The sequence below is a fragment of the Camelus ferus genome, chromosome 10 (assembly GCF_009834535.1).
Source record: "Camelus ferus isolate YT-003-E chromosome 10, BCGSAC_Cfer_1.0, whole genome shotgun sequence".
NCBI lineage: Eukaryota > Metazoa > Chordata > Mammalia > Artiodactyla > Camelidae > Camelus > Camelus ferus.
In genome coordinates, this window is record NC_045705.1 from 44,135,333 (window position 1) to 44,161,199 (window position 25,867).

The following is a 25,867-nucleotide window of genomic DNA, read 5'->3' on the forward strand; positions in this document are numbered from 1 at the left end:
TCTTCAACCAGTCACCCCATGACCAGGCCCCACTAAACAGCAGCCAGCAGCATCCGCACAAGGCAGGGCCAGGCACCAACCAGACCAGGGGCCTACCAGTCTGCCATATAGTCAGCCTGCCACAACAGAAGGACCCACAGAGTCCTCTTAGGGTAAAACCCTAAGCATACAGCTTGGGTGACGAGAGGGGAGTACACTGCTGAAACGCACAGAACACTTTCTAAAGAGGGCCACTGTTTCAAGGCTGAGAAACCTAACTAACCTACCCCATTCAGAGAAATACAAATAGCACCTTAGACAGAATGAAGCAGCAAAGGAGTATGCTTCAGACGAAGGTACAAAATAAAACCCTAGAAGAACTAAGTGACGTGCAGACAGGCAATCTACCCAAGAAACAGTTCCAAGTCATGATGAAAAGATCAAAGAACTCAGAAAGAGAATGGATACACAGAACAAGAAGTTAGAAGTTTTACTGAAAAGTTAGAAGATATAAAGAATAGCTAGAGATGAAGAATAGAATAACTGAAATGAAAACCTGCTGTTGACAGCACAGGTTATGGGCGAAGATATTATCCCAGAAAAAAAATAAGAGACGAGGTTCACACAGAGGTAAAGTGTGTTGGCCTTGCGGTCCAGATTGCCTTGGTGATCACATCCTCAAAGGAATTTGAAGACAAGTGGTTCAGAAAGATCAAAGACCACTTCTGTCCCTTTGAAAATCAGCTCCATACAGAGATAAAAATTTTGGTTTTGTGGTCCCTTTAAAAATAAAACATCTTGTATTGTATTAATTGTCCTGGTTTACTTCAGACAGAATCCACTGCTAATTATGGAATAAACTAAACTAACAACAATTATTTTATATTTTTATGAATATATAAAAGGAAGGAATCAATAGCAGACTGGAAGGAATAAACACTAGACTAAATGATTCAGAAGAACAGATCAGTGAGCTGGAAGACAGAGTAGTGGAAATCACTGCTGCTGAACAGAGAAAAGAAAAGAATGAAAAAAATGATGACAGTTTAATAAACCTCTGGGAAAACATCGACAGCATTAATATTTGCATGATAGGGGTCCCAGAATGTGAAGAAAGAGAGAAAGGGCCTGAGAATATATTTGAAGAGATAGCTGAAAACCTCTCTAAACTGGGAAAGGAAATAGTTACCCAAGTCCAGGAAGTATAGAGAGTCCCATAAAGGATTAACCCAAAGAAGAACATCAAGACATACTATAATCAAATGACAAAACTAAAGATAAAGAGAGAACACTAAAAGCAGCAAGGGAAAAGCAACAAATAACACAGAAGGAAACTCCCATAAGACTATCTGGTTTTTCTGCTGGTTTTTTTTCTGCTGGTTTTTCAGCAGAAACTCTGCAGGCCAAAAGGGAGTGGCACGATATATTTAGTGATGAAAGGAAAAACCTACAACCAAGAATAATCTACCCAGCAAGGCTCCCGTGCAGATTTGATGTAGGAAACAAAAGCTTAACAGATAAGCAAAAGCTAAAAGAATTTCAGCATCACCAAACCAGCTTTATAACAAACATTAAAGGAACTTCTCTAGGCAAAAAAGAAAAGGCCACAACTAGAAACAAGAAAATTTCTGATCGAAAAAGCTCACTGTTGAAGGCAAACATAAAGGTAGGAAGTCATCCACAAACAAAGCTAGTAGGGAGGTTAAAAGACAAAAGTAGTAAAATCATCTGTATCTACAAAACAATTAGATGTAAAATATGATTTCAAAAATAGTAATCATGAGGGAAGGAGAGTACAAATGCAGGCTATTTAAAGTGTGTTTCATCTTAGGAGATCAGCAACTTTAAACAATTTTATATATATATATATATATATATATATATATATATATATATATATATATACACACACACACACAAACACATACACATACACACACACGACATATATATGTATCAGCTTATACAAAAACCTCACGGAAACTGCAAACCAAAAATCTATAAAAAAGAAAAAAGAATCCAAACATAACAGTAAAGATAGTTATCAAATCGTAAGAGAAGAGAAGAGAACAAAAGAAGAAAGGGGGAAATAAAGATCTATAAAAACAGGTCCAAAACAATTAACAAAACGGCAATAAGAATGTACATATTGGTAATTACCTTAAACGGAAATGGACTAAATGCTCCAACCAAAAGACAGACTGGCTAAACAGATACAAAAACAAGACCCAAATATATGCTGTCTACAAGAAACTCCCTTTAGATCTAGAGGCACATAGAGATTGCAAGTGAGGGGATGGAAAATGATATTCTATGCAAAGAAAAAATCGAAAGAAAGCTGGAATAGCAATACAGACAAAATAAACTGTAAAATAAAGACTGTTACAAGGACACTACACAATGATCAAGGGATTAATCCAAGAAGATAAAACAACTGTAAATATATATGCACCCAACACAGGAGCACCTCAATATATAAGGCAAATATTAACAGACATAAAAGGAGAAATTGACAGTAACACAATAATGGGAGGGGACTTTAACACCCTACTTACATCAATGGGTCATCCAGACAGAAAATCAATAAGGAAACAAAAACACGTTAGACCAAATAGACTTAATTGATATTTATAGAGCATTCTACCTGAAAGCAGAATACACATTCTTTTCAAGCGCACATGGGACACTCAGGATAGATCACATGCTGGGTCACAAAACAAATCTCGGTAAATTCAAGAAAACTGAAATCGTATCAAGCATCCTGTCCAATTGCAATGTGATGAGATTAGAAATCAACTACAAGAAAAATACTGCAAAAACCACAAACACATGGAGGCTAAACAATATGATACTAAATATCCAATGGATCACTGAAGAAATCAAAGAGGAAATCAAAAAATACTCAGAGACAAATGAAAACGAAAACATGATGCTACAAAACCTCTGGGATGCAGCAAAAGCAGTTCTAAGAGAGTTTATAGTGATACAAGCTTACTTCAGGAAACAAGAAAAATCTCAAATAAACAACCTATCCTTACACCCAAAGCAATTAGAGAAAGAATAACAAACAAAACCCAGAATTAGCAGAAGGGAAGAAATCATAAAGATCAGAGCAGAAACATAATGGAATAGAGACTAAGGAAACAACAGAAAAGATCAATGAAAGTAAAAGCTGGTTCACTGAAAAGATAAACAAAATTGATAAAACTTTAGCCAAACTCATCAAGAAAAAAGGGGAGAGGGCCCAATTAAAAACATCAGAAATGAAAAATGAGAAGTTACAACCTATGTCACAGAAATACAAAAGATCATGAGAGACTACTAGAGCAACTATACGTCAATAAAATCGACAACCAAGAAGAAATGGACAAATTCTTTGAAAGGTACACAGTCCCAAGACTGAACCGGAAAGAAGCAGAAAATATGAACAGACCAACTACCATTACTGAAACTGAATTAGTAATTTAAAAACTCCCAACAAATAGAAGTCCAGGACCAGATGGCTTCACAAGGTGAATTCTACCAAACATTTAGAGAAGAGTGAACACCTGTTCTTCCCAAACTATTCCAAACAATTGCACAGGAAGGAACACTTCTGAACTCATTTCATGAGGTCACCAATACCGTGATACTGAAACCAGACAAAAATGTCAAAAAAAAAAAATTACAGATCAGTATCGCTGATAAACCTAGATGCAAAAATCCTCAACAAAATACTAGAAAACCAACTCTAATGATACACTCAAAGGATCATACCTCATGATCAACAGGATTCATTTCAGGAATGCAAGGCTTTTTCAACATCCACAAATCAATCAACGTGACACACTAATCCTGGGAGTAAATACCCTTTTCTCAAAAACAAAAGGCTCAACTAGAATGTTTACTCTTCAAGATACACTTTGAAACACCCCTATTCACTGTATGTACCAATTCCCAACTAGGTCATAACCCAGGCCAAATCCCAAAAAGGACCTTTCCTCTCCCCTCTAATCCTTTGTTCTTCATTTGAGAGACTCACTGAAAATCAGATCTCCCAAACCTCATAAATATCCTGACTTTGTCTTCCTCCCTAAACTCAGCTTAATTTTGATGGTCTTTTCAGGAAGTAAGCAAGAAAGAGCACCCTAATCTTATGCTTAAAAGACATTGTAAATTAACTGCTGTGGTACCCAGCCCTGATTCAGCTCAACTCTGGATTAGATAAAAGGGATCAGCCCCTCATCTTAGCTACCAGAGGTAAGTGGAGGCCCTGCTAGGAGAAAATATTACCTACATAAGTCTGTACTTTCTTTCATACAATGTCTAGCATAATATATAGTTATAAAAATATGACAATAGGAAAATGTGACTCATAATCAAAAGAAAAAAAAGCAACAGAAGTAGAATTACAGATGGATCATATAATTAGCAAATAGATCTTAAAAGAATTATTATAAATATGTTAAGAAATTTAGATTAAAAGATTGACCAAAGTGGTTACAAAGATGAAAAATGATAACTCAAAAAAATCAAAATAGAAATTTTAGGACTAAAAAACATGGTATTTAAAATGAAAATATTTATTGGTGATCTTAACAGCAGAAAAAATACAGAAAAGATCAGTGAGTTAAAAAAAAAGGTGAACAGAAATCATCCAAAAATGAATTTATTAAATGGCTACCATGTGTTAGATTTCCCTTCAATCTTTCTTTTTTTCTTTCTCATAGAAACTTGGCTGTAAAATTTGATTACCAACTATAATTTTTTGACCAGAAAATACCTCACTTCTGTGCTCCAAATCCCAGACCACTGTTTATATTTCTGTATTTCTTCTTTATATTCATACTACAATGTTATCAGTACCTGCCTCCTCTCACTTAAATGCCTTTTCAGGACAGAGGATAGGTTTTACTTGCTTTGTTTTGTGCCCACAGATTTTAGACAAGTACCTAGTGGCACACAGTCAGCATGTAATATTTGTTTAACAAACTATCTGTTAATATAAGTTTCTATATTACTATAAAGATTTTTAAAGTTATGATGAGATTAAATAGCTCTCAAATGCCACTAAATTCGTATTTATGCACTTTGATGAAATCCAAAATAAAAGACTTAATTGTAAGAGGTCTTTAAATACAAATATGTAAAAAGTCTGATGTTTTTTATTTCATCCATTGGTTCATCCTTAACAGTAGTGAAAGAAAAATGGTTAGGAAAAATAACATTCTTTGTTAAACACAATAAAAACATATTAACGAAAGTTTATGCAAACTAAACATTGCTGTACCACTCATTATTCCAGTGCATGATAACAGAGAGGTAGAATAAAAAATATATGTATAATGCTGAAATTAAGATATAAAAATGACTGCTTTAAGAGATGATGTATCAAAACAAACTTTACACGTCAAAGATATTATTTATGTATGTGAGCATGTAATCTGAAAAAACGTCTTAAACAGTTTCATTCTTAATGTAGACAACTCACTGTTATATAAAAGGTAGTATGAGAAGCCATTTAATGTATACCTAGGATTACGAAAAAGGATCCTTGTCTGTATCATTAAGGAGCTTATACAGACAGACGCCAGTATAAATAATGCTGGAACACAGAGTAAGAGAGCATTACACAATTACATCAATGATATTAAAAAATAAACTAGAACTCACAAGATCAAATATATTAGTTCTAAATTGTATAGCCTTATACCAATTGCTTTTGAACACATAAAAACTTTCCACAAAAATAAAGGACTTTATTGTTCATTTACTGACGTGTTAGGTAGGCTGATATGATAGAAAGTCAGTTGCTAACTAAACATTCATACCCTATCATAAAAGCAAAGGCAGTGACCTAAACTGTCAATAATATATGAAACAGTAAAAAATGCTCAGAAAATTGCTATGTATGTGGTACTAGTATTCATTGGAAAATTATACTTTAACCACTATAGACATCCAAGACTCAAACTTTACATATAAATATTGCATCATGTTAAATTCTCTAAAACATGAAGTTTGTTAGTGAAAAACATTAACTTAAAAATGCTGCCAAATTTCTTCTGGGGTGGACTGTGTGTCTGTGTGTATGGTTTTGAGGGAGACTGCAAAAAAAAGGTATTTTTCCATTAAAGGCACTAACAAACTGGAGAAAGCCATCTGAAAAAAACCACTATCAGTCTATAGCACACATGCTATTGAAATTAAATGCAAAGGGGGTGTTCTTAGCATCTTGTTACTTTGAAAAATCCAATTTCCTCTAATATTTTAATTAGGCCACAAATTTAGAATCTCAATTAAGAAATAAATGGTTTATGCATATATTTAAAATGGGCTTAACTACTCAGAGAAATTGTCCCTCTTGTTCTCAGCTATGCATTCAAGTTTCAAGTATTAAAAAAGCATTTAAGTATTTGAAGTTGTGTACTTAGCAGTTTAAAACTAGATACCTTTTTCTTCGCTCTTCCTCCCCAAAGTAACTTTCTCCATTTCTTTAGTAGGCATTGTTTTTTATTTTCCTTATTTCCACTAATTCTTCTGATTATGTAACGGAGAAACAAAGTTCCAATTAGGCACTCATCCTTTTTAATACCTTTGTTAATGGATTATTCCCAAATAATCAGGCAAATAATCTATCTATTCAAAAGTAGCCTTAGAGACTAGACTTGCGTAACAGCTCCAGACGGTAGGTAGGGGAAGAGAGCAAGGAACTGGCATGACCTCAAAGAGCAAAAGATAGCTGGAATAGATATGGGTGGATAGCTGGGATTCACAAACAATGAAAATGTTATGAAAGCATTAGGCCACAAAATCTTACTCACGTCAGGCTCACGTTAGAGTAAGCATACTAGAAAGGAAAGGAAGTTTCTAAGAAATGTAGATGCTTCATCAAACAACTATGAGCTTACTCTGAAAAGGTAAAGAAATAAATTTTCAAAGATCTACTTTGTCTCTGTGGCAAATAGGATGGCATGTAGGACTTATTTTATCACATTGATCTGTCAGTCCTAACCTGGAGGAAGAGCACATTTTGATGACACACATTCTATTTCCCTCTGCCTCCCAACAACTGCTAGACTACTGGCCAAAAGTAAGACTTTTCAAATCTGTTTCAAATGCAACATGCAACCTCCTTTCTTCTACACCTGGAATAACGCATTCTTAAGGGTTCTCTATGTTCCTTTACCAGTTTGTACTATCCTACCAAGAAGGTTTTTTGGGGTCAGGAAAGAGTAAGGATATTCCATAAAACATGATACTGATTAATTTTTTTCTTCACCCATAAAATGGGGTGTTAGTATCCTCTTCAACTAGTTATTAGAACTAAATGAAATAATGCTTTTAAGGTGAATAGCATGTTGCCTGACATACAAGTGTTCAATGACTGTTAGTTATTATCACCATCAGAAGAAATTTATATTAACTAATTATTGAACAGAATAATCTCAGAAGAGTTAATATAAATGGTTAAGTACTAAAATTTATATCTTCAATATCTGGCATTCAGCCAATAAACATGGTTTGAAACTATAGATTCCTCTCAAGGTGAGTTACAGAACTGTGTTATTCAGCCACTGATTAGACACATACAAGTCCCTTCCAATCTTCTGCTACCTTTCCCTCAAAGAGAGGACTTTTATATTAAACCTTTTTCTATTAAATCAGACTTTTATATTAAAACCATTCAGGCAATCTGGGAATAAAAATGCAATCTAAAAGGCTCTTCACATGCATGGAACTCTGCAAAGGGACAAATGCAGCCGCACTTACCTGATACATTATTTTGCAATACAAACATTCTGATTACAATCTTTAGATTAAACAGACTTTATCAGTTTTTTCCTCTTGTTTTGTTTCTTTTTATTTTATTCTTTTAAATATACAGAATGAACCCAAGATCATCAAGGGATAAATATAATTTCTTTTAACATAAAGCTTCTTGTAGTCTATCCCAAACTCTTATCAATAGAAGTAATTCTATATAGGTACCCTAGCTTTTCAAAAATTTGCTTTACACTACGTCACTTTTGCAAAAGACTTCATTTAACAAAAAATGTTATTTTTCCTAACCATTTTCTTTTACCTACTGTTGTGGTTAACAGCTTTTGAGGTCTTTACCACAGTTTTACATTTGCTCTACTTTGATTTACATGTAGGTCACTGAAATAGACTTTAAATAATATTATTTAATAATACTGGTGATATGACAAGTAATTGCTAAGAATTCCCTTACAGATCAATCAATTGTCATTAATCAAGAGGAATTTTTTAACTCTCAAGGATTACTAATATCAAAACACAGAGTAAGTCTAGGAGTTAAAGAGTTTAGCCTGTAATTTGAATTGACCAAAACATTTCAGTTACTAAAAAGGAGAATTAGACAATCTGGGAGAAACAAATGGGAAGAATAAAATTTTGCTTTTCACCAGTTAAATGACTATAATGGGTGCTTAAATCATAGATGGGATCTAGATATTTAACTTTTGTGAAGTCAACTTCAATGGAAAAAAAAAAGAACTCCTCAAAACATCAAAGAACACTGTTAAACTCATTTGGATATAAAATAATTACTGGATCAAAATGAACTGAAACAATTTCAAACAAACCTACAGTCTTTTGTATGTCAATCTGAACAAAATATTTAAAAGAATCAGGTTAAGAGTCAAAGTTAACATGACTATAATCTGTTTCACAGTTTCTGACAATACAATTTTCAATAAAAATTTTAATTTTGAAGATATAATTAGTATTTTTAAAACTATATAATTAATTTTAAAAATAATATAAATAATATCTATGTAAAGTCATACTTTCTTAAGCAAAGGCCCACATTTTATTAACATTCTGAGTCTCTTGGTAAACGTGATTATTGTTATCTTAGTATTAATAAACATTCAGAAATTATTTAAGAAAAAGTGAATATATTTTAATACCTTAAAATTACAGCTACATTGTAGGTGTTTTCACATATATTACCTCATTAATCTATGTAACTTAGTCTTCAAAATAAAGAATTACTACCATTTTTCTTAAAGCAGCTGATTAGTCTACGGAACAGATTACCTAGGTAACTTGAACAAAGTAACAAACTAGTGAGTGGCAGAAGCAAATATGAATCCAGATTTGCCTAACTTTCTAAAGCTCATACTTTTTCTATTATACTAGGTTGATTCTTTAAAGAAAGGTAAACCATTAGTTTCTTCATGATTTTTCACAGAGGAATATAAAACATTATACCAAATAAACATCTTACTTCCATCTAAATTGAGGATTAAGAGTTACTGGGAGGAGCAGGACATGAACTGCCTATGAAGATAAAGTTGAGTCCTCTCAACTATGATAGGTAATGATAAAGAAGCTATAAAAAGAAATCATGGTGTAAACATGCTTTCCTAATGCTTTCTCTTCTGAACTAACTGAACTTTTAAGAAGTCTACTTGACCTATTAAAACAGATCTGTTCAATAGCCTAACAAAAGCAAAGATAGACTGTCAAAGGCAATAGTCTTTTTCATTTATCACAAGCCTGGTAATTAATTCATTAGCCTGCCAATCAACCACGCTGCTAGTGAGATTTGTGAATGCAGAATGAAACAGCTTACCGTGCATAGTGATGTCTTTGTGATTTTTAGGGTAAAATCTGAAGAAAACTCCAAATCCGAGACAGAAGTTGTATGGCAATCTATACGCTACCCATTAAAAAAGAATGGAGGGAAGAACTTAGTAAAAATAGTAAAAACAATACCAGACACAAACAGATAAATACTACTTTTTTATGCAAAAAGGATCACTGTAAACCAATGCTTTGCAAACTTCAATCATTCACACCCACCTTTGAGATTATTTCCAAATTTAAGGGCTGATACCACTAGTATTCAGTTAATTTTTCTTTAAATCCAATTAGTATTTTTTAAGTTAGACTTCTTATAGGAATAGTACATAGCAAATCATGACTCTGATGTGCTAATAAAGCTTTTCTAAGATATGCTAAAAACTGTTCAAATAAATGTGTTTTCTGTGTTCCAACTAAAAATCATTTTCTATACCACCAGTGGTATACATTTGCAATAAATTATGTGTGATGTTATGTGTCAGTATTTTTATGGAAAATGTCAACTTGAAAACATATGCTAACTAAAAGGAAAAGGTGTTTTAAGAGTTCATTTTTGTAACTGCATTCCAAGATAAGTCTGTTAAATATTAGGAAAAACTACAACAATTCTGACCAACAAGCAAAACCAACTATGAAGATTCACCACAGGGAAAAAAATGGCCAAATATCCTTATTTTCCTATTCTCCCCTAACTCAAATGCTTCTCCATTTCACTGTGGAGAGTAGAGGGAATCGGCTATAGAGTGTGACCTGAGGTATGCTGTTAAAGGCTACTGATAGCTAACCTACCATGAGTAGGTTGTAACACAGTGAACACAATTCATATGACTACCTGGGGCATTACTCTACTTTAAATAGTTTGAGAAAAAAAAATTTATATATATTTTTATTGAAGTATAGTCAGTTTACAATGCATCAGTTTCTGGTGTTCAGCACAATGGTTCAGTCATACATGAACATACATGTATTCGTTTCCATATACTTTTTAGTTTGAGAAAATTTTAAAGTTACAATGTGGCTGCCTCTTATTTGGAGGACTGAGAAACATAGAACAAACTATATTTACCGAAACAAATAAGAAAGAGAAAGGGTATACATACTTTTTAAACATCTTTATCAGTCCTAAATTTTTGATGTCATCCATTTTATTTACTCATAGCATTTTTTGGCATTAAGCAAAGAGATAACTATAGAAATTACCACCCCCACACAATCCTCCTCTTTCTGCTCAAGGTAGCTCTAACTGTATACTCCTACCCTGAGTCAAAGAATACAAATAAATCCCTTACACTCAGCATACCAGGGCACTAAACAGTCCTATAGTCACTAACCAGGCTGTATATTTTTTTTTCTTAAAAGCTGAATGCAATTTTAATCAGCTTGTTCTTTTTGAGAAACTTTACATATTAATTTTAAATATCCATTTAAGAAAATTAATGAACATTTACTGAATGTCTACTTTGTGCAGAGAACAATTACTGATGTTATGAAAGTAACAGTGTGACTAAAAAGAGACAATGTTCTGAACCTAACAATGAACAAGCTATATTTATTTGATTATCTAACTGAAACAGACAAATTAAGGAGTCTTTTAAGAAGAAAGTAATAGGACTTTCACTTACTGCAAAGTTATTACTCAACCCATGTAAATTCAACATAGCAAAACTGACAATAAAACTAGAGATTAACATAGTGAAGAATAAGATATTAAAAGACAAAAGGAATTAACTGAGAAATCTGAACATAGTAGGGTTCTAGTTTCATGGGCATAGTCACTATAATTAATCTGAAAAGGCTGGAAGGAATTTGAATGAGAGAAGTTAAACTGTGTGAAACACTTAGTATGAATGAGTCATCTGGCTGTAAATGAGTAGCTGGACTAAGGCCAGGTTCTGGTGATGAAGCAGGAATGACAATACGGCAGGACTTATAGCATCACTAAGCCAAAGTAAATGATTCACCCCTTCAGTAAAAGGAACTTCAATATATAAAGAGAATTGATACCAAAGGGAAGACAAAGCCAACTGGTAAACAATATGACATCAGGCTGCTTTAGATTGAGTACAATATAAAGAATAATTACTGTTTTGAAGACCCATATATAAAATCAATTATTAATTAGAAATACTGAACTCATGAATGAAAACTGAGAAACACAGCCATAGGGTTAAAGAAAATAAAATTAGTAAAACACCTACCTTAATACTGCAGGGGTCTGAGATAAGAGTCTTTGGATCTAACACTTCCACAATAGCTTCTGGAATAACTGCCTTCTTCATGCAGGACATGTTGAAGCCATAGACATCATCCCAAAAGGCAATTCTATCAGCATGTTTATTCACATCACTTACTGCCACAAGGCTGATAGTGCAAATGTCAGGGTAGACTGCAACAAATAAAATACTCAACAATTTAGCATTATCTCCCTTTATAACAAAATGTAATTTTTAAAGGCTAAATATAAATACCAAATCCAACAATACAGATTATTAGCAATTGATTACTAGCAGTGGGGGATTAACAAAGGTGTAGATCAGAGAAAAAGACCAAGTTCTATCTTCTCATAGCATCTTTAAAATAAAAGAAAAAGATTTCCATTATTGTGATGGCAAGATTAAAATAAGGATGTCAATGATGGATGCCTACTAAAATTATTAAAAATCCTGAAATGAACATATTTATTGACATTAAACTTACACCATATGCTGACTAGATCTTTACATATTCCTCTGAAACATGCAGAGACAAATCATTTAAATAAGTGTGACATGTAAAAAAATCATGTGATAAAATTTCACAGTTGTGTAGAAGACCAGTTCTCATTAACCTATCTTATTTAATATAAATGGTAAATATTTATAAGCACCAAGTGTGTGCCAGACAAGTTATTCTAATTTATAGACTGTGGATACATGACCCTACTCAAACTTATATTTACACAATTTTGACAAATAAATTGGCAATTATTTGTGATATAATAAATACTAAGAAAGGGATAAGGTATTATGAGAGTTTGCAAAAAAAAAAAAAAAAAAGCTAATTCAGATTTGGCTATAGCAGGGGAAAAGGTATTATGTAAGATAAGAACTTAAAACCAAGTTGTTAGGAGTGGGAGGGAAAGAGTGTTCCAGGCAGAGTGAGTAGTAGGCATTGAAGGTCACAGTAGACTCCAATTTGAGAGAACAGTGAGATACAAGGCTACAAAGGTAAGTAGGGACCAAAGAAAACACTGCTGAGTAAACCACATTAAAAAATTGGACTTTAAGAATAATGATACACCAGTGAAAAATTTTTACAAAAGGTAGCCACTTGATCAGACTTTGGTTTTGGAAAAGACACCCGAGTGTAATGCGGAATAAATGGTAGAGTGCAAGACTAAGAGACAAAACAACAGACAGCTGTAGTAATACAGGTGCTCTGAAGCAGAGTGACGGCTGTGGGAATGGAAAGAAGGAGACACAGTCAAGGGATATTTAGGAGCTAGAACTCACAGGACCACAAGACTGGCTGGCTCCAGAGGTGAGAAAGAGGGAAGGGTCAAGGATGACATTTTTAGACTTAGCAACTGGGCAGACTGTGGTACTAACCATTATAATAGAGAATAAAATAAGGGCAGATTCAAGACGAATATGAGAGTTTAATGCTTATGAGACAAATGGGTAAATATATCCAACAAGCAGCTGGCTCTATAGGCCTGACATTCAAAAGAGGTAATATGAGTTCAATACATAAATTTGGGACCATGAGCATATAAATGGAAATGTATGTGAAGGGAGCTTATAAGGTCCCCTGGGGAGAATACATGCTGAGTACCAGAACTTAAGGGATGAATAGAAGAAAAGGAGGCTGAAAAGAAATAGGTGAGAAGCTGGGACCACAGAAATAAGAAGGAAACCAAGAGAGTAGGTGTTAAGAGAGATAAGGGAAGAGAGTGTTCAGGAAGAAACTCTTTTCTAATAACAAGTGTTTACAACACAAAATTTAAAAAATAATATTGATGTTCCTTTTTTGACTAGTCAGTAGCAAAATTAACTTTGTCCTTCAAATGTCAACATTTAGGGGATTTATGAATTAAAATACAGATGACATATGCTTATATCCACAAACTGAAAGTACATTAAGCGCCAAAGAAATGCACAAAAGAAATGATTTCACTACTAATAACTAGCCTTCAGATTTAAACAGCAGAGAAATAACCCCTTCCTTCCCCCAAACTTTGTTTCTATCCACAACCTTAGGAATTTTATTATTCAATGACAGCAGCACTAAATTATCTTCTAAATAAAGCCCATGATAAGATCTGCTGGCATCAAAGCAATTGCTTATTCCAAACGTGACATTTGAGATACCCAGAAAAATACTTGGTGCTATGTCACTGATAAGAAGTTTCTCAAGTCTTCTCTAAGGGGGCATGTGAGGCAGATGTGAGAGCTTCACTGACTGCCATGTAAACTGCATTACCTCCACTCTCCTCTTCCTCCACAGACATGGTAACCCTCTTGACTGTGTTTAAATTTCTGATGGAAACAAATTCTTCAAAGCAACGAATATGCTACTATAAACGCTGACCTAGCAAGAGCATCTGCTACAGGAGAGTACGCATACTTAGTTTCTTTTGCTGGGGTGGGGTGGGGTGGTTAATTAGGTTCATTTATTTATGTTTATTTATTTTAATGGAGGTACTGGGGATTGAACCCAGGACCTTGTGCATGCTAAGTGCACACACTACCACTGAGCTATACCCACTCCCCTGTGTTTAGTGTCTTGAATCAGATCCTTACTATTAGAAACACTGAACAGAATTCTGAAGCAACTTTAGTTAGCAATTTCTTTCTGATACTTTGTCAGACTTAATATGACAATCACAGAAGCTTTCCAACATTATGCCCTGTAATTTCACTCTTAAAGAGGAACATAATAAGGGTATAGATCAGGGGTCAGCAAACATTTTCTGTACAGTGACTGCTTTAAGGTCTCTAGGCTGTATGATCTTTACTGAAACTACTCATCTCTGTTGCTATGGTGTGAAAGCCCCACAGACAATATACAAATAAATGAGCATGGCTATGTTTTAATAAAACTTTATCTACAAAAGCAGACAGCACACCAGGTACAGACATCCCTGACAGGGATGAGTGAGAAATGGCTGAGGGAGGTCACTACTTCTGGGAGTGTCATCTATGGGAATCGAACAGCCTCTGGAGTTGTGCAGTGTACATTCAAGCTACTTAACATAGTTCAGAGTTCTTCTATTTTACAATATTATTTAAAATCTCAGTGTATTTTTAAAGTATCACCAGTTTCTATATCAGGGGTTGGCAAACTGTGGCCAAAGGGTCAAACTCAGCCCACTGCTTGATTCTGTAAGTGAAGTTTAATTGGAACACTGCCACACAGTGATCTGCCTATGATCCATGGCTGAGCTGTGTGACGGCGGCAAAGTTGAGTAGTCGGGACAGACTGTATGGCCTACAAAGCACAAATACTTCCTATCCAGCCTCTTGTAGAAAGTTTGCTGAATTCTGGCTCTGTATCAAGCAATATGATGCACTAGCAATACTGCTAAGAAACAGGGATAGCTTTTCATCTTTTTCAGAAGGAAAAACTTATATTACTAAAACCAATTTTAAAAGGTTTGAAAATATATTGGTGATAAGAAAAAACAGACCAAAGAACATACGATTTAACTTTTTCTAGTGTTTAGGTTTATTTTTCAAGCTAACTATATTTTACAAAGATACAGAAAATCATGGTTCCTGTATTTGTTGGAACTTAGAATTATTTTTTATCTTTCAGTTAGTAAGATCTATGAATATTCATAAAAGACTTGTTAACAATGTTATAGGTCGATCTGGTTCTTTATCCACCTCCTCACAGCTGGCTAAAATTTTGGGCCTGGCTAACCCTTTACCTTCACATTCTGACACATTTGTCACCTGATTTTTGTCAGACAGAGGCACAAATGAATAATTATTCCTTCTTGTAGGTGAAATTAACAAAGCACTGATTGGACAAAAGCATCCTCTTACCAGACCATTTATAAATTCATGGCTTTGACATCTGTGTTCTTCTCGATTCACTGCCCAGAATTCATTTGTCACTAGAACAGCTCACACGGTGAATAGATAAAGATGGGAAAGAAATCCTTTATCCCTGAGAAATGCCTCACAAACTTTTGGACACTAAAGGATAAGATTGAGACACATAAAGAAACAATTCCTAGTAAACACTAGCATCACTGCTTATATATAAATAATCAGAGAGGAAAAAGGCTTAGAACAAAAGGAGATAATAAATAAGACAAAATAGATTGTTCTTTGCAGAATACACGTGAATATGGAGAAAGATTTTAGTGAAAAAATAATGATAAAATGAATGACATGCATAAAGAGAAATATACTACTGAGTCACTAAATCATCAAATAATTTGAGAGTTGAATAAGCTTAAAAATTAATTTCAATTTATATAATAAGGTTATCTTAAAAATTAAACTAATATTTATTTGGAATTTGGAACATTTTCTCATCATTAACTTATAAATAGTGACTAGGCCCACTAACGCTTAGCTAGGCTAAAATGTTGCTACAGTATGCATTGAAAAATTATAACATTAAAGAAAAAGTAGAAAATGATACTGCTGCAATATCACTGAACCAAAGTCATAAATGTGAGAAAAATAAGTCTGAATATGAGGAAGTACACAGTGAATTACAGAAATACTAAAGGAAGTCTCTGAGTACTATGAGAAAATGTCAGTGGCTGATTACACTGAGATAAGCTATGTAAAAGTCACGCTATACAAAAGGCAGGTGATAACACCATGATGTCTAAGTTTATTTCAAAACTTTTATAAGGTACAAACCTCACACTAATCTCTTGTTTACCAGCTATAACTCAGGAGGGGAATTAACAGTTATTGAGCAACTACTTTATGTCAAGCATCTCATTTAGACTTTTGACTGATTCTATAAAGGTAGATTATAATCCTTATTCTTCAGATAAGGAAACTGAAGTTCAGAAAGAGAAAGTAACTTGCCCAAATTACTGGTTTTAATCAGCTAACTAGATAACTAGTCATATGATGAAGCCAGGATTCAACTCAAGGTCTAACTGCAAAACCTGTGTGCTCTCCATTGTTCATCATGCCACATTTTATGCTTTTATAATGGAAAAAAAGGAAGAAGAAATCCCACTTTCCTAAGGTAAATAACCACTTGTTGGATGAGAAAGAGGATGGAGAAAAGGGTTGAGAAAGATTAGAGATTAATAAAATTTCAGGGCAAAGCGAGGAAAATGGAAATGGTCAGCCTTACCTAATCCACCTGAGTACAGGAATGAGGTGATAAGGCAAAAAGAAACACTAAAAGTGAGAGCAACCAAGGAGAAACGGGGGAGGAGTCAGTAAACTTGACCGCTGTGCTTTCTGCAGAGAGGGAGGTAGTAAGGAAAGCATATTTGCAAACCTGGACTTTATAACAGAGGCGATTTCTTATTAGCATAGATTGGGTTTCCAATGTAAATTTGAATGCAAAGCCCAAGAGACACAGGCCTATCAGTGAATTATTTATCTGACACTATTTTGCTGCCTCCTTCTGAGCTGTTTTTGAGATTCCCTATGTTATTATGAGGTAAGGCCTACTTCCCTCTTTAGAAGCTGAAAATGACAAAAACTTGCTTTCCCTCCCTCCCTTGCAAGTTGGGCATGAGCACATGACCTCGGCTCCGCTAATGATACACCCCGAAAGCTCCATCACCTTTCAGAGGCAGCAATACCTACTGTTGTGCGCATTTTAAATAAATTCTTAAAACAGGGCTCTTCCTCTGGTTTTTGGTTCAAAAGGATCTAATGTGGGGTCTGAACATTCATATTTTTAACAAAAGGTCCCAGCAACTGTGATGGTCTGTCAAGATTAGGAAACAATGAGTTAGGAAATGGCTGTCTCAGTAATTTTGCTTTGCTTAATTTTGCTTTGTACTGAACAATAGTGCTCAACTTCATAATCTTGACAATTACAAATCGAAGAAGATGTATACTCTCAAGGACCTCATAAGAAGTTTCCGTTTTATTCTAACCACACGAAGAGGGAAAAAACCTTCATTTTGCTTGAAATGAGAGGCAATTAAAACATTCTTTTCCAGTCCCACGACAGAAGATGTCTTTAGTGGGCTCCTCCATTTTCTTTGCAACTATTATGATTTTACAAAACTATTATCAGTCCTGAGGAAATTTCAAAGAAATGAACTATTTCCCCTGTGCTCTTACAATTTCAACTGGTCCCATTCCTGAGGATATCAACCTCCATTACTTGACTGAAGTGGAGCCTGCTAGGCTTCTACACTGAAATTTACTCTTTTCCTTTTTGTAATTAATATTTTGTGGGGAGGTTCTTTGAAATTAACTAGGTAAATATTCCATTCTTAATCAAACTTTCATATTATTCATTTATTTATTTATAAAAACCTTTTCAATAGCTATGATAATGGGTATAATTTTGCTTCTTAGCTCTAAGCCCTATTCATATGATTAATTATATAATATTCTGCCCAAATTCCCTTTTGTTTGGTATGGATACTGTGACTTGAGTTGTCAGCTTTAAATGATATTCCATAAATTCCTGTTAAAGATAAAGCCATCTAAGTATACACACTTCCTCCACCTGCCTCCTGCATTCCCTTTCCAACTTTTTAAAGATGTGGTAATTGCCACTGTTAAGAGCATAAAAGATTTACATCACATGCTGTCATCTTAAAATAGCTTAATTCTTGGTTGTAAAAATACGCATTGGTCATGACCAAACATTTTCTTAGTTTTCCTCCCTGTATCCTGACTGGCTGAATGTAAAACACTATGATTTCTGATATACAATTAGTAAATCCTAGCTAATAATAGTAGAAGGTAGTAAACCTGCTTTCATTAACTTTAAAACTTTGTTTTTATTAGTGATAATAATAGTAAATGACTACCTCTAAAGTACTATGGAATTGCTTGCTGATTAGAATGAACACTCAAGTTATTGGCTGACTGTTTTATAAAGGCTTTACTCCATACCATTATATGTATGGTGAGACACAAATTGAACCTAGGTTCATGCAAAACTAAACTGTGGTCCCTTCATGCTTTTATGGTCTTCAATGGTCTCCCCCTCCCATAATACAATCATTCTTTCTAAAATCTTTACATTACTAATTGCTTAACAAAATTTTCTTTCAGAAAAACATAAAAGAAAACTTGGCAATAAAAGGAGGAGGATCTAGATGACTGGTAATATTCATCAAATCATACGCAAAATAGGATAAACCACTTCATGTCACTCATTTCTGGCTTTTCCTACTTTTCTTCATCCTGTTAACAAGTAACATTCAGCAGCACTGCTTAGGCAGTTACATGCTGACCTCTCCTATATATCTCCAGATTATCTCAGTGCTAATATCAGCTATATAAAAATAGTGAAAGACCTATACTATGAGCCTCCACTTTATCCCTCTGATGATGGGAAATAGCTCTGCCACTGTTTCAACCTCATTATTCACATGGCTGTAAGTTCTTAATGAATTTCATCGAGAATTCAATTTAAATGTATTAAGTTGCTGTCAGTTCTTCAGTAAGATCAATGAACACCACCCAGAGAGGTATGGAAACAGTTTTCAGAATCTTCCCTAGAACAACTTCAAGGCAAGAATTAGGTTCAACAAAATGTAATTTAGTAAAGGAACAACGAGGGATAGTAGAAAGAACATGAAACCTGAGTCCAGCAGATCTGAGTTTAGGGAAAAAAAAAATTCAAGGTTTGGACAACTAATATGTACCATCCAGGACAGCTATGTTTCTAAAATCTCAAAGGGCAGCTGGGAGGATTACATGTAATAATATAAATAAAGGTAGAATATATTATCTGGCAACTAGCAAAGAATCAACAAGTGGTAGATGATATTAGTTTTTAGTCAGTAAGTGTAACTGTCATTAAAAAAAAAACCCGTGATTACAGAAAGATACAGCTAATTGTTGCAGGGTAAAATAAATCTAAAAATTCTAGCCAGGTTCATGTCAGAGCTCAGAAACACATCTTAAACTGGGTGCAGAAAATGTAGTGATAAAATGAGGGCATTTTGAAAAGGAAAGGTAACTTATAAAAAGAACTCAACTGTACTGGAAAATTTTCTGTGCTTTATGTTTTGGCCTTACTGATTTTTACTGCCAAAGGAATTTCATAGAACATGGACGGGCAAGAGGCATAAGTGTGGTCAGGTGCTTTATGTCACTAGCTCAAAATGTATCCTCCTTTTCATTCACTTTCATGTCACTATTTCATCAACTTTCTCTGACCATGGAAATGATGTGTTGATCTTGAAGCTCTGAGAACAGGTAGGTGCAGGGAAAGGTGAGTAAAGGGAGACTGATGCAATTCAATTTAGTTTTAAGGGTTCAATGCAATAAACATATGATGCTCTATGTTCCAGGAGCTGAAGAGCTTGCTGAAGAGCCAAAGATAAGCAAAACATAATCCCTGAGAACATTCTGTTTGTATACAACCATTCACAGCAGAAAAGAAAGCCTGTAAAAACACAGTCACACTCTGAGTATGCACCTCACTCTGAGTATACAGAGCTAATATGATTAAAAGTTTACCATGGACCTGAAAAGAAAGCCTTCCAAATTTATCGGAATCTACTTAAAAATACTGATGGGGTATGCTGTGCTTTAAAAACCTAGCAGAAACCAGTCACTATTTAAATATTCTTGACAAAGCACAGAAAAGCCAGGTTTATATACCTGGTAAAGTCATAGAAAATTTGCCACCAAAGAGAATGATCTTCAATCTAGTATGAAATATTCTTTTGGGGGGGAAAAAAAAACCCAAAGAACTAAATGTCATAAAGATTAAATATCAAAAAGAGCTTCTGTGAGATTTTTATTTGAATACCAAAAAGCTTCCAAATCTACCTTAGTATTTTTATTAAAAGTGTTCATGAGAATACCATTAACTTGGAGTCTGAATATCTTACATAATGTTCTACATCAAAAGTATACTAAACGAATGTCTTAAAGCTTCCTCTAATGGAAACATCCTTCATCTCTATTGGGAACTTTCTCAGTCATGCATAGTTTATTTGAAATCCAAAGGTTCATCTGGTCCTGGCAGACTAAAATTAGATTATTAAAACCAGAATTTTATACTCACCCGATCCTCCTTTTGCCAAGTATTTGTTCTTTGCATAAAGGACAGAATCTAACATAGACTCAAAAAGAAGAAAATAGCCCTGTACAAAAAAAGAAAGAAGAAATGGATTTTAGAAATGTGCAGTATCATCATATGTAGATCAATTTAAATATCTGGGCTACTCTTTTAATAGAAAATATATTTTTTGTCTCTACCATACAATATTCTGCAAAGTTTAAGATTTCTTTTTTTTCAGTAAATGCTCCATATAATAATTGTCAGAAAATCAGGCCACGGTATAAAATGGATCCAGAAAGTTCATTATGGTAGAATGTACTAAATCTTCCGTTTCCATGCTTCCACCTTCCAGGCCATTGTTTATTTTCACTAAAAGGAAAATTTCAGACAGAAACTGTTCATGTATCCTGTAACTCCCTGGAATACTGCAGTATGAATCTAGATCAGTAGTTCTCATCTAGATTTTGTCCTGGGGGGAGGACATTTTTGATTGTCACAACTCAGCAGAGGGAGGGGAATGCTGATAAACATCCTTCAATGCCAGGATGGCCCCTGCAACAAAGAAGTGTCTGGCCCCCAGTATCTATGGGGCTAAGGTTGAGAAACCCTGGTCTAGAACACCTTTACCAAAAGCATCTCCTGCCCAATGACATTCTCTTTGAAGAGTTTTAAAAAAACAGGAGGGATGGGGATCTTTAATTAAAGAGGTGAGAAAGACCAGACACTACATCCTCCTCTTAGAGATTCGTAATGCAAATCAGCACATTAATAGTTATGACAAGTGCTTTGGGAAAAAGGACCGTGCTGAACATATTTTAACCAAGTATTGCCCACTTTTTGACTAGAGACCTTTTTTTCTAGTTAACACCGTACACAACTACTGTTGTTTGAAATATAATTCATGAAACTTGGCCCCAGTTTACTCCAGATTTTGGAGAACAGTAATGACTCCTCTACCAAGAGGATAACCACAGCAACAATGAAAAGACAACTTGCCACTACTGGTGCTACAAACACAGTACACTCTAATAGTATGCTACACATGTAGTTTATCATAGAAATGTCAAAATAATCATGAGTGAGAGATCAATGCCAGTTTCCATCAGTCTTCTGGGGCCCAACCCCCAACAGCCCTGAGCAGCAGGGAAAGTCAAGTGTTCAGCACAGTGCTTAGCACATAATACACCTTATTACTGCTTAGGGTGAACCAACATGAATGTTGCCGTAATGTCGGCATTCTAAATCAAAACTGTCCTCACTCATTTGTTCTGAGCACAAATAACTGTCTGACAGCATCAATACAATAGTCTTTAACAAAATGAACAAAAATGTTTTAAAGGTTTCTCCGGAACAGTAAAAACCTGCAACCCCAGAATGGATATTCTTCCCAAGAAATTAACAGTAAATTTTAATTTATTGAAAAGACAGCTCTCATGCTTGAATCACTTATAAAGGAGCCTAATTAAATTGCTGCCAGCAACTCTACGTTAGTATTTACCTTTTCCCTCCAACACATTAATTCATTGATGAGAAAATAATTGCCTATAAAAAAAAGACTTAGCAACAAAGCTCTTTGATTAATGTGTTTACATTAGGAAAATTAAGGATTTGATGGAAACTGCTTTCCTGGATAGAGTACTTCAGTAATATGTCTAAATCTTTTAAGTTAGTTCCCCATTAATATCATCTGTGTATTCAAAGCACAAATGACTTTTGGAATTCAACTAAGAACTCTTTATCAATCTGACATCATTCATGCAGATGTATGCACACAAATGCTTATAAATAAGCATTCATCAGTTGATTAAACTGAATTGTAATTTATGCCAAAAAGTTATTTAAAAAAGAAGCACCTATTTACCTTACAGGAAAAAGATCTGCTGGTAAAACATGTTAATAGACTGGGGAAAAATGATTTCTATTTGCAAGATTGCCGCATGTTAAAAATATTAACATAAAATAAATTCACATTTTAGTAAAAACTGTATTCATTATAGTCCAATCTTTTTTTTAGAAGAGAGCAAAAAAAATAGTCTGTGATTGATCTGACACTGTGTCAAACTGTTTCTAACACTATTCTTTCAAAGCAGTTAGTTAAACCTAAGTATCATTCTTCCATATGCTCAAACTCCATCTTCCTTCCACATACTACAAACAAATCAAGAGTTGTTTCAATCAATAACTGAAAGTAGCTCCTTCTAGCAACATGCTCATTTACTGCATTTAAGATAAAGTTATTAGCCATTCATCAGAGATTAAATTACACCGCATTTTAAATTGGTAGTAGAGTCAATATCAATAGTACCAATTGAAAGGGTAGACTCCTGGATTTAAATCCCGGAGCTCCTTTCTCTATGTGACCATGGACATGTTAGTATCACTGAGCCTCAGTTTCTTCATCTGTAAAGTGACAATAACAACGGTATTTTACATCACAGGGTTGTTGTGAGAAATATGTTAATAATGTAAAAGGGTCTGGAGCAGTAAATCTAAGTTTAAAAAAAATTAAGAGCTACTTAAAAAAGTATATTTGTAAAGGCTAATAAGAATTTTTAAATTACGTTGAATAAATTAGAGAATAAAGGTTACCAGTTTGTCCAGAATCATATAACACTTAATTAGTAATTGGTTCAATATTAAAATCCATGAGTCAAAACTGAAATTCCCATTTTTTTTTCTTCAGGTGTTACTTCTTTTTTCAGACCAGCCAAGACTATCATGTATGTGTGTGCACACAACAAAATTTTAAAAAATGAATAAACAAAAAACTTTTCTTAAAAATGCTTCAAATTTCTTTAAAATTAAGAAACAAAATTTACAAACTCAATCAAAATAATCTGATCAGGTTGGCCTAATTAGTACCAATTCCAACTTTAAGATTCTTCTTGCAAAGATGATCAGATTTTTTGCCCTGGGCCAAAAAAGTCAATTTTACTTAATACTTTGAACTTTGCTATTTATACTTAAGACTTTCCCATATGTCTGCTTCCATTTAAAAGAATAAACACCAATAAGCACTTTTTCACCTACGCCATAATGATTACCTTAGCTAAGATTAGAATCCTGATCCAACAGTATTAGAGTTTCTAAGGTCCTAACTGTTTAAACAACCTAATTTTCACATTAGAGAAATCAGTACTCGTGGGACTTATTTTAGGTCATGTAGCTGGAAAAATAATACTAGATAATTTTCAGATCCTCTTATAAAAACTGGCCTTAAGATTCAATTCTCACTGCTGCTAAACTCAACATGAGACAGAATGCAAACAAACGTGAGAAAAGATAATCCTCCCTGGCAGCTAACCCCCACTTCATAAATGCCATGCCTTTGCTTCCCATGTTCTAGTCAGCCAACATTATTAGGTCATAGAGTTTCTGAAAGCAAATGATCAAACGTTTCTGTTGATACAGGTAAAGGATTTAGCACAGAGTTAATACATAAAATCTGTAAAAGACCGTATCACATGACTCTGATTTGGCAGAAGTCATCATATGGCATTAACTATACCCGGTAGAGCTGAGAGAAATGGACAGAAGCAGAAGACTGAAGCAAGTCTTCCTTCCTTCACCTTTTCCCATTCTGTTTTTTAATCTCCTTTTCACTCTTCACTGCTGTATAATTAAAAACAATACTTTCCTGTATTTCTGATAATATCCATCAGTCTTCTGGGACCATTCCCCAATAGCCCTGAGCAGCAGGGAAAGTCAGTGTTCTTGGTTTAGATTCTTGGTTTACAGACTTAGATTTATATCTATTTCTGATAATATCTTTTCATTTCTGTAGTCAGATATTACTTCTAGAAGTATGTGGTAAGGCTTCTATTCTGTCAAAGCAGTTTCTAAACTTTGGGGTAAATAACTGAACAAGTAAATCAATAGAAAAGCATTCCTTCAAAAAAAAAAAAAGATTAGACATATTCATATTTAGTCTATCTCCTAAATATGCTACATCATTTAAGATTCAATGAAGACTAACAATTTTATTTGTCATTTGTTTCACTTAGTATCCAGATATCTGCTCAACTATCACCTCCTCAGAAAGGATTTTCCTGATGTCTCCATATATCTTCTGCTTCCTCCACCAAACTCTATCTCTTTACCCTGCTTTATACTCCATCATGGCACATAACTTAAGAGCAGTTATTTTAAAATGCTGTTTTGCTTTCTAAAGTTAAAATTCTAGTGGTGAAAAGTGTTAAAATAGTGAAAATTGTTAAATAATAGTGGTGAAAACTGTTAAAGTTTATTGTATTATCTTTATATGAAATATCTTATTTAATTCTTCCCTAAAGGACACTTTCCTGTTATTTCCATTTAACTGATGAGGAAATTAAGGTTTAGTGATATTAAATAATCTAAAATCTTAGCACTTAAAAAAGTTTATAGTCACAGAAACTGTTGAAACAAGTCAGAATTTGAATCTAGGTCTGTACAGAGGTCAAGTTCTGAATCACTATTCTATGTTGTTTCTTAAATTGATTTACCTGGTTGAAAATAAGACACTGTATTTGTATTATATTATACTACATTTGTAACTAACGGCTCAAGTGTTCTGAAATAAAAAATTTGCCACAGAGAATACTAAACAAGATTAGAATTTAGAGTAGGTATCTGATTCATAATATTTCAGAGAGATAGCTTAGTTGGCAAGAGGCTCTTAGCTACCATTCACTGTGAAAAATATTACTTTAGAAAATCAACCAGTATACTAGAACATATATAGAAACAATACATAACAACTGTGAGATCGATGAAAATGTCCAGTTAAAATATTAGCAGATGAAAAGATTCATACATGTATTGGTCACTGTTATTGTCCTTTCTCTCAACTTTCCACTTTGCTAAACTTCATTTTACTATAGGCTCCCGACGTGAGAGAAGAGTCTTTAATTTCCTGGGAATTGTCTTTGGTTCTGAACCAAGTCATTTATTACTGATATCAGAAGGCTTTGCTCCAAATGCCCTGCTCATCTGCAGTGTAATTCAGACTGTAATTTCACAGGCTGCTGCCTCACCTGTAGGGGTGCCATCTGGAAGAGAATTACACCCGATATTTTCTCCCATGATGCTCATGGGGCACTCTTCTTCCCAAAATGACATTCAGTTTTTAAAATTA

The 25,867-nt window shown here is 34.1% G+C and overlaps 1 protein-coding gene across 4 annotated transcripts in view; it reads right to left on the bottom strand.

Moving 5' to 3' along the window:
- PRMT3 (protein arginine methyltransferase 3) overlaps positions 1-25,867 on the bottom strand; it is a 122,519-nt gene that overhangs the window by 41,912 nt on the left and 54,740 nt on the right. For all 4 annotated transcript variants that reach the window (XM_032488865.1, XM_032488866.1, XM_032488863.1 and 1 more), the window contains exons 11-13: positions 20,755-20,833; positions 11,772-11,959; positions 9,563-9,649 (exon numbers count right to left, since the gene is read on the bottom strand). In XM_032488865.1, the coding sequence (XP_032344756.1) occupies positions 9,563-9,649; positions 11,772-11,959; positions 20,755-20,833 (354 nt within the window). The remainder of the gene's footprint in view (positions 1-9,562; positions 9,650-11,771; positions 11,960-20,754; positions 20,834-25,867) is intronic.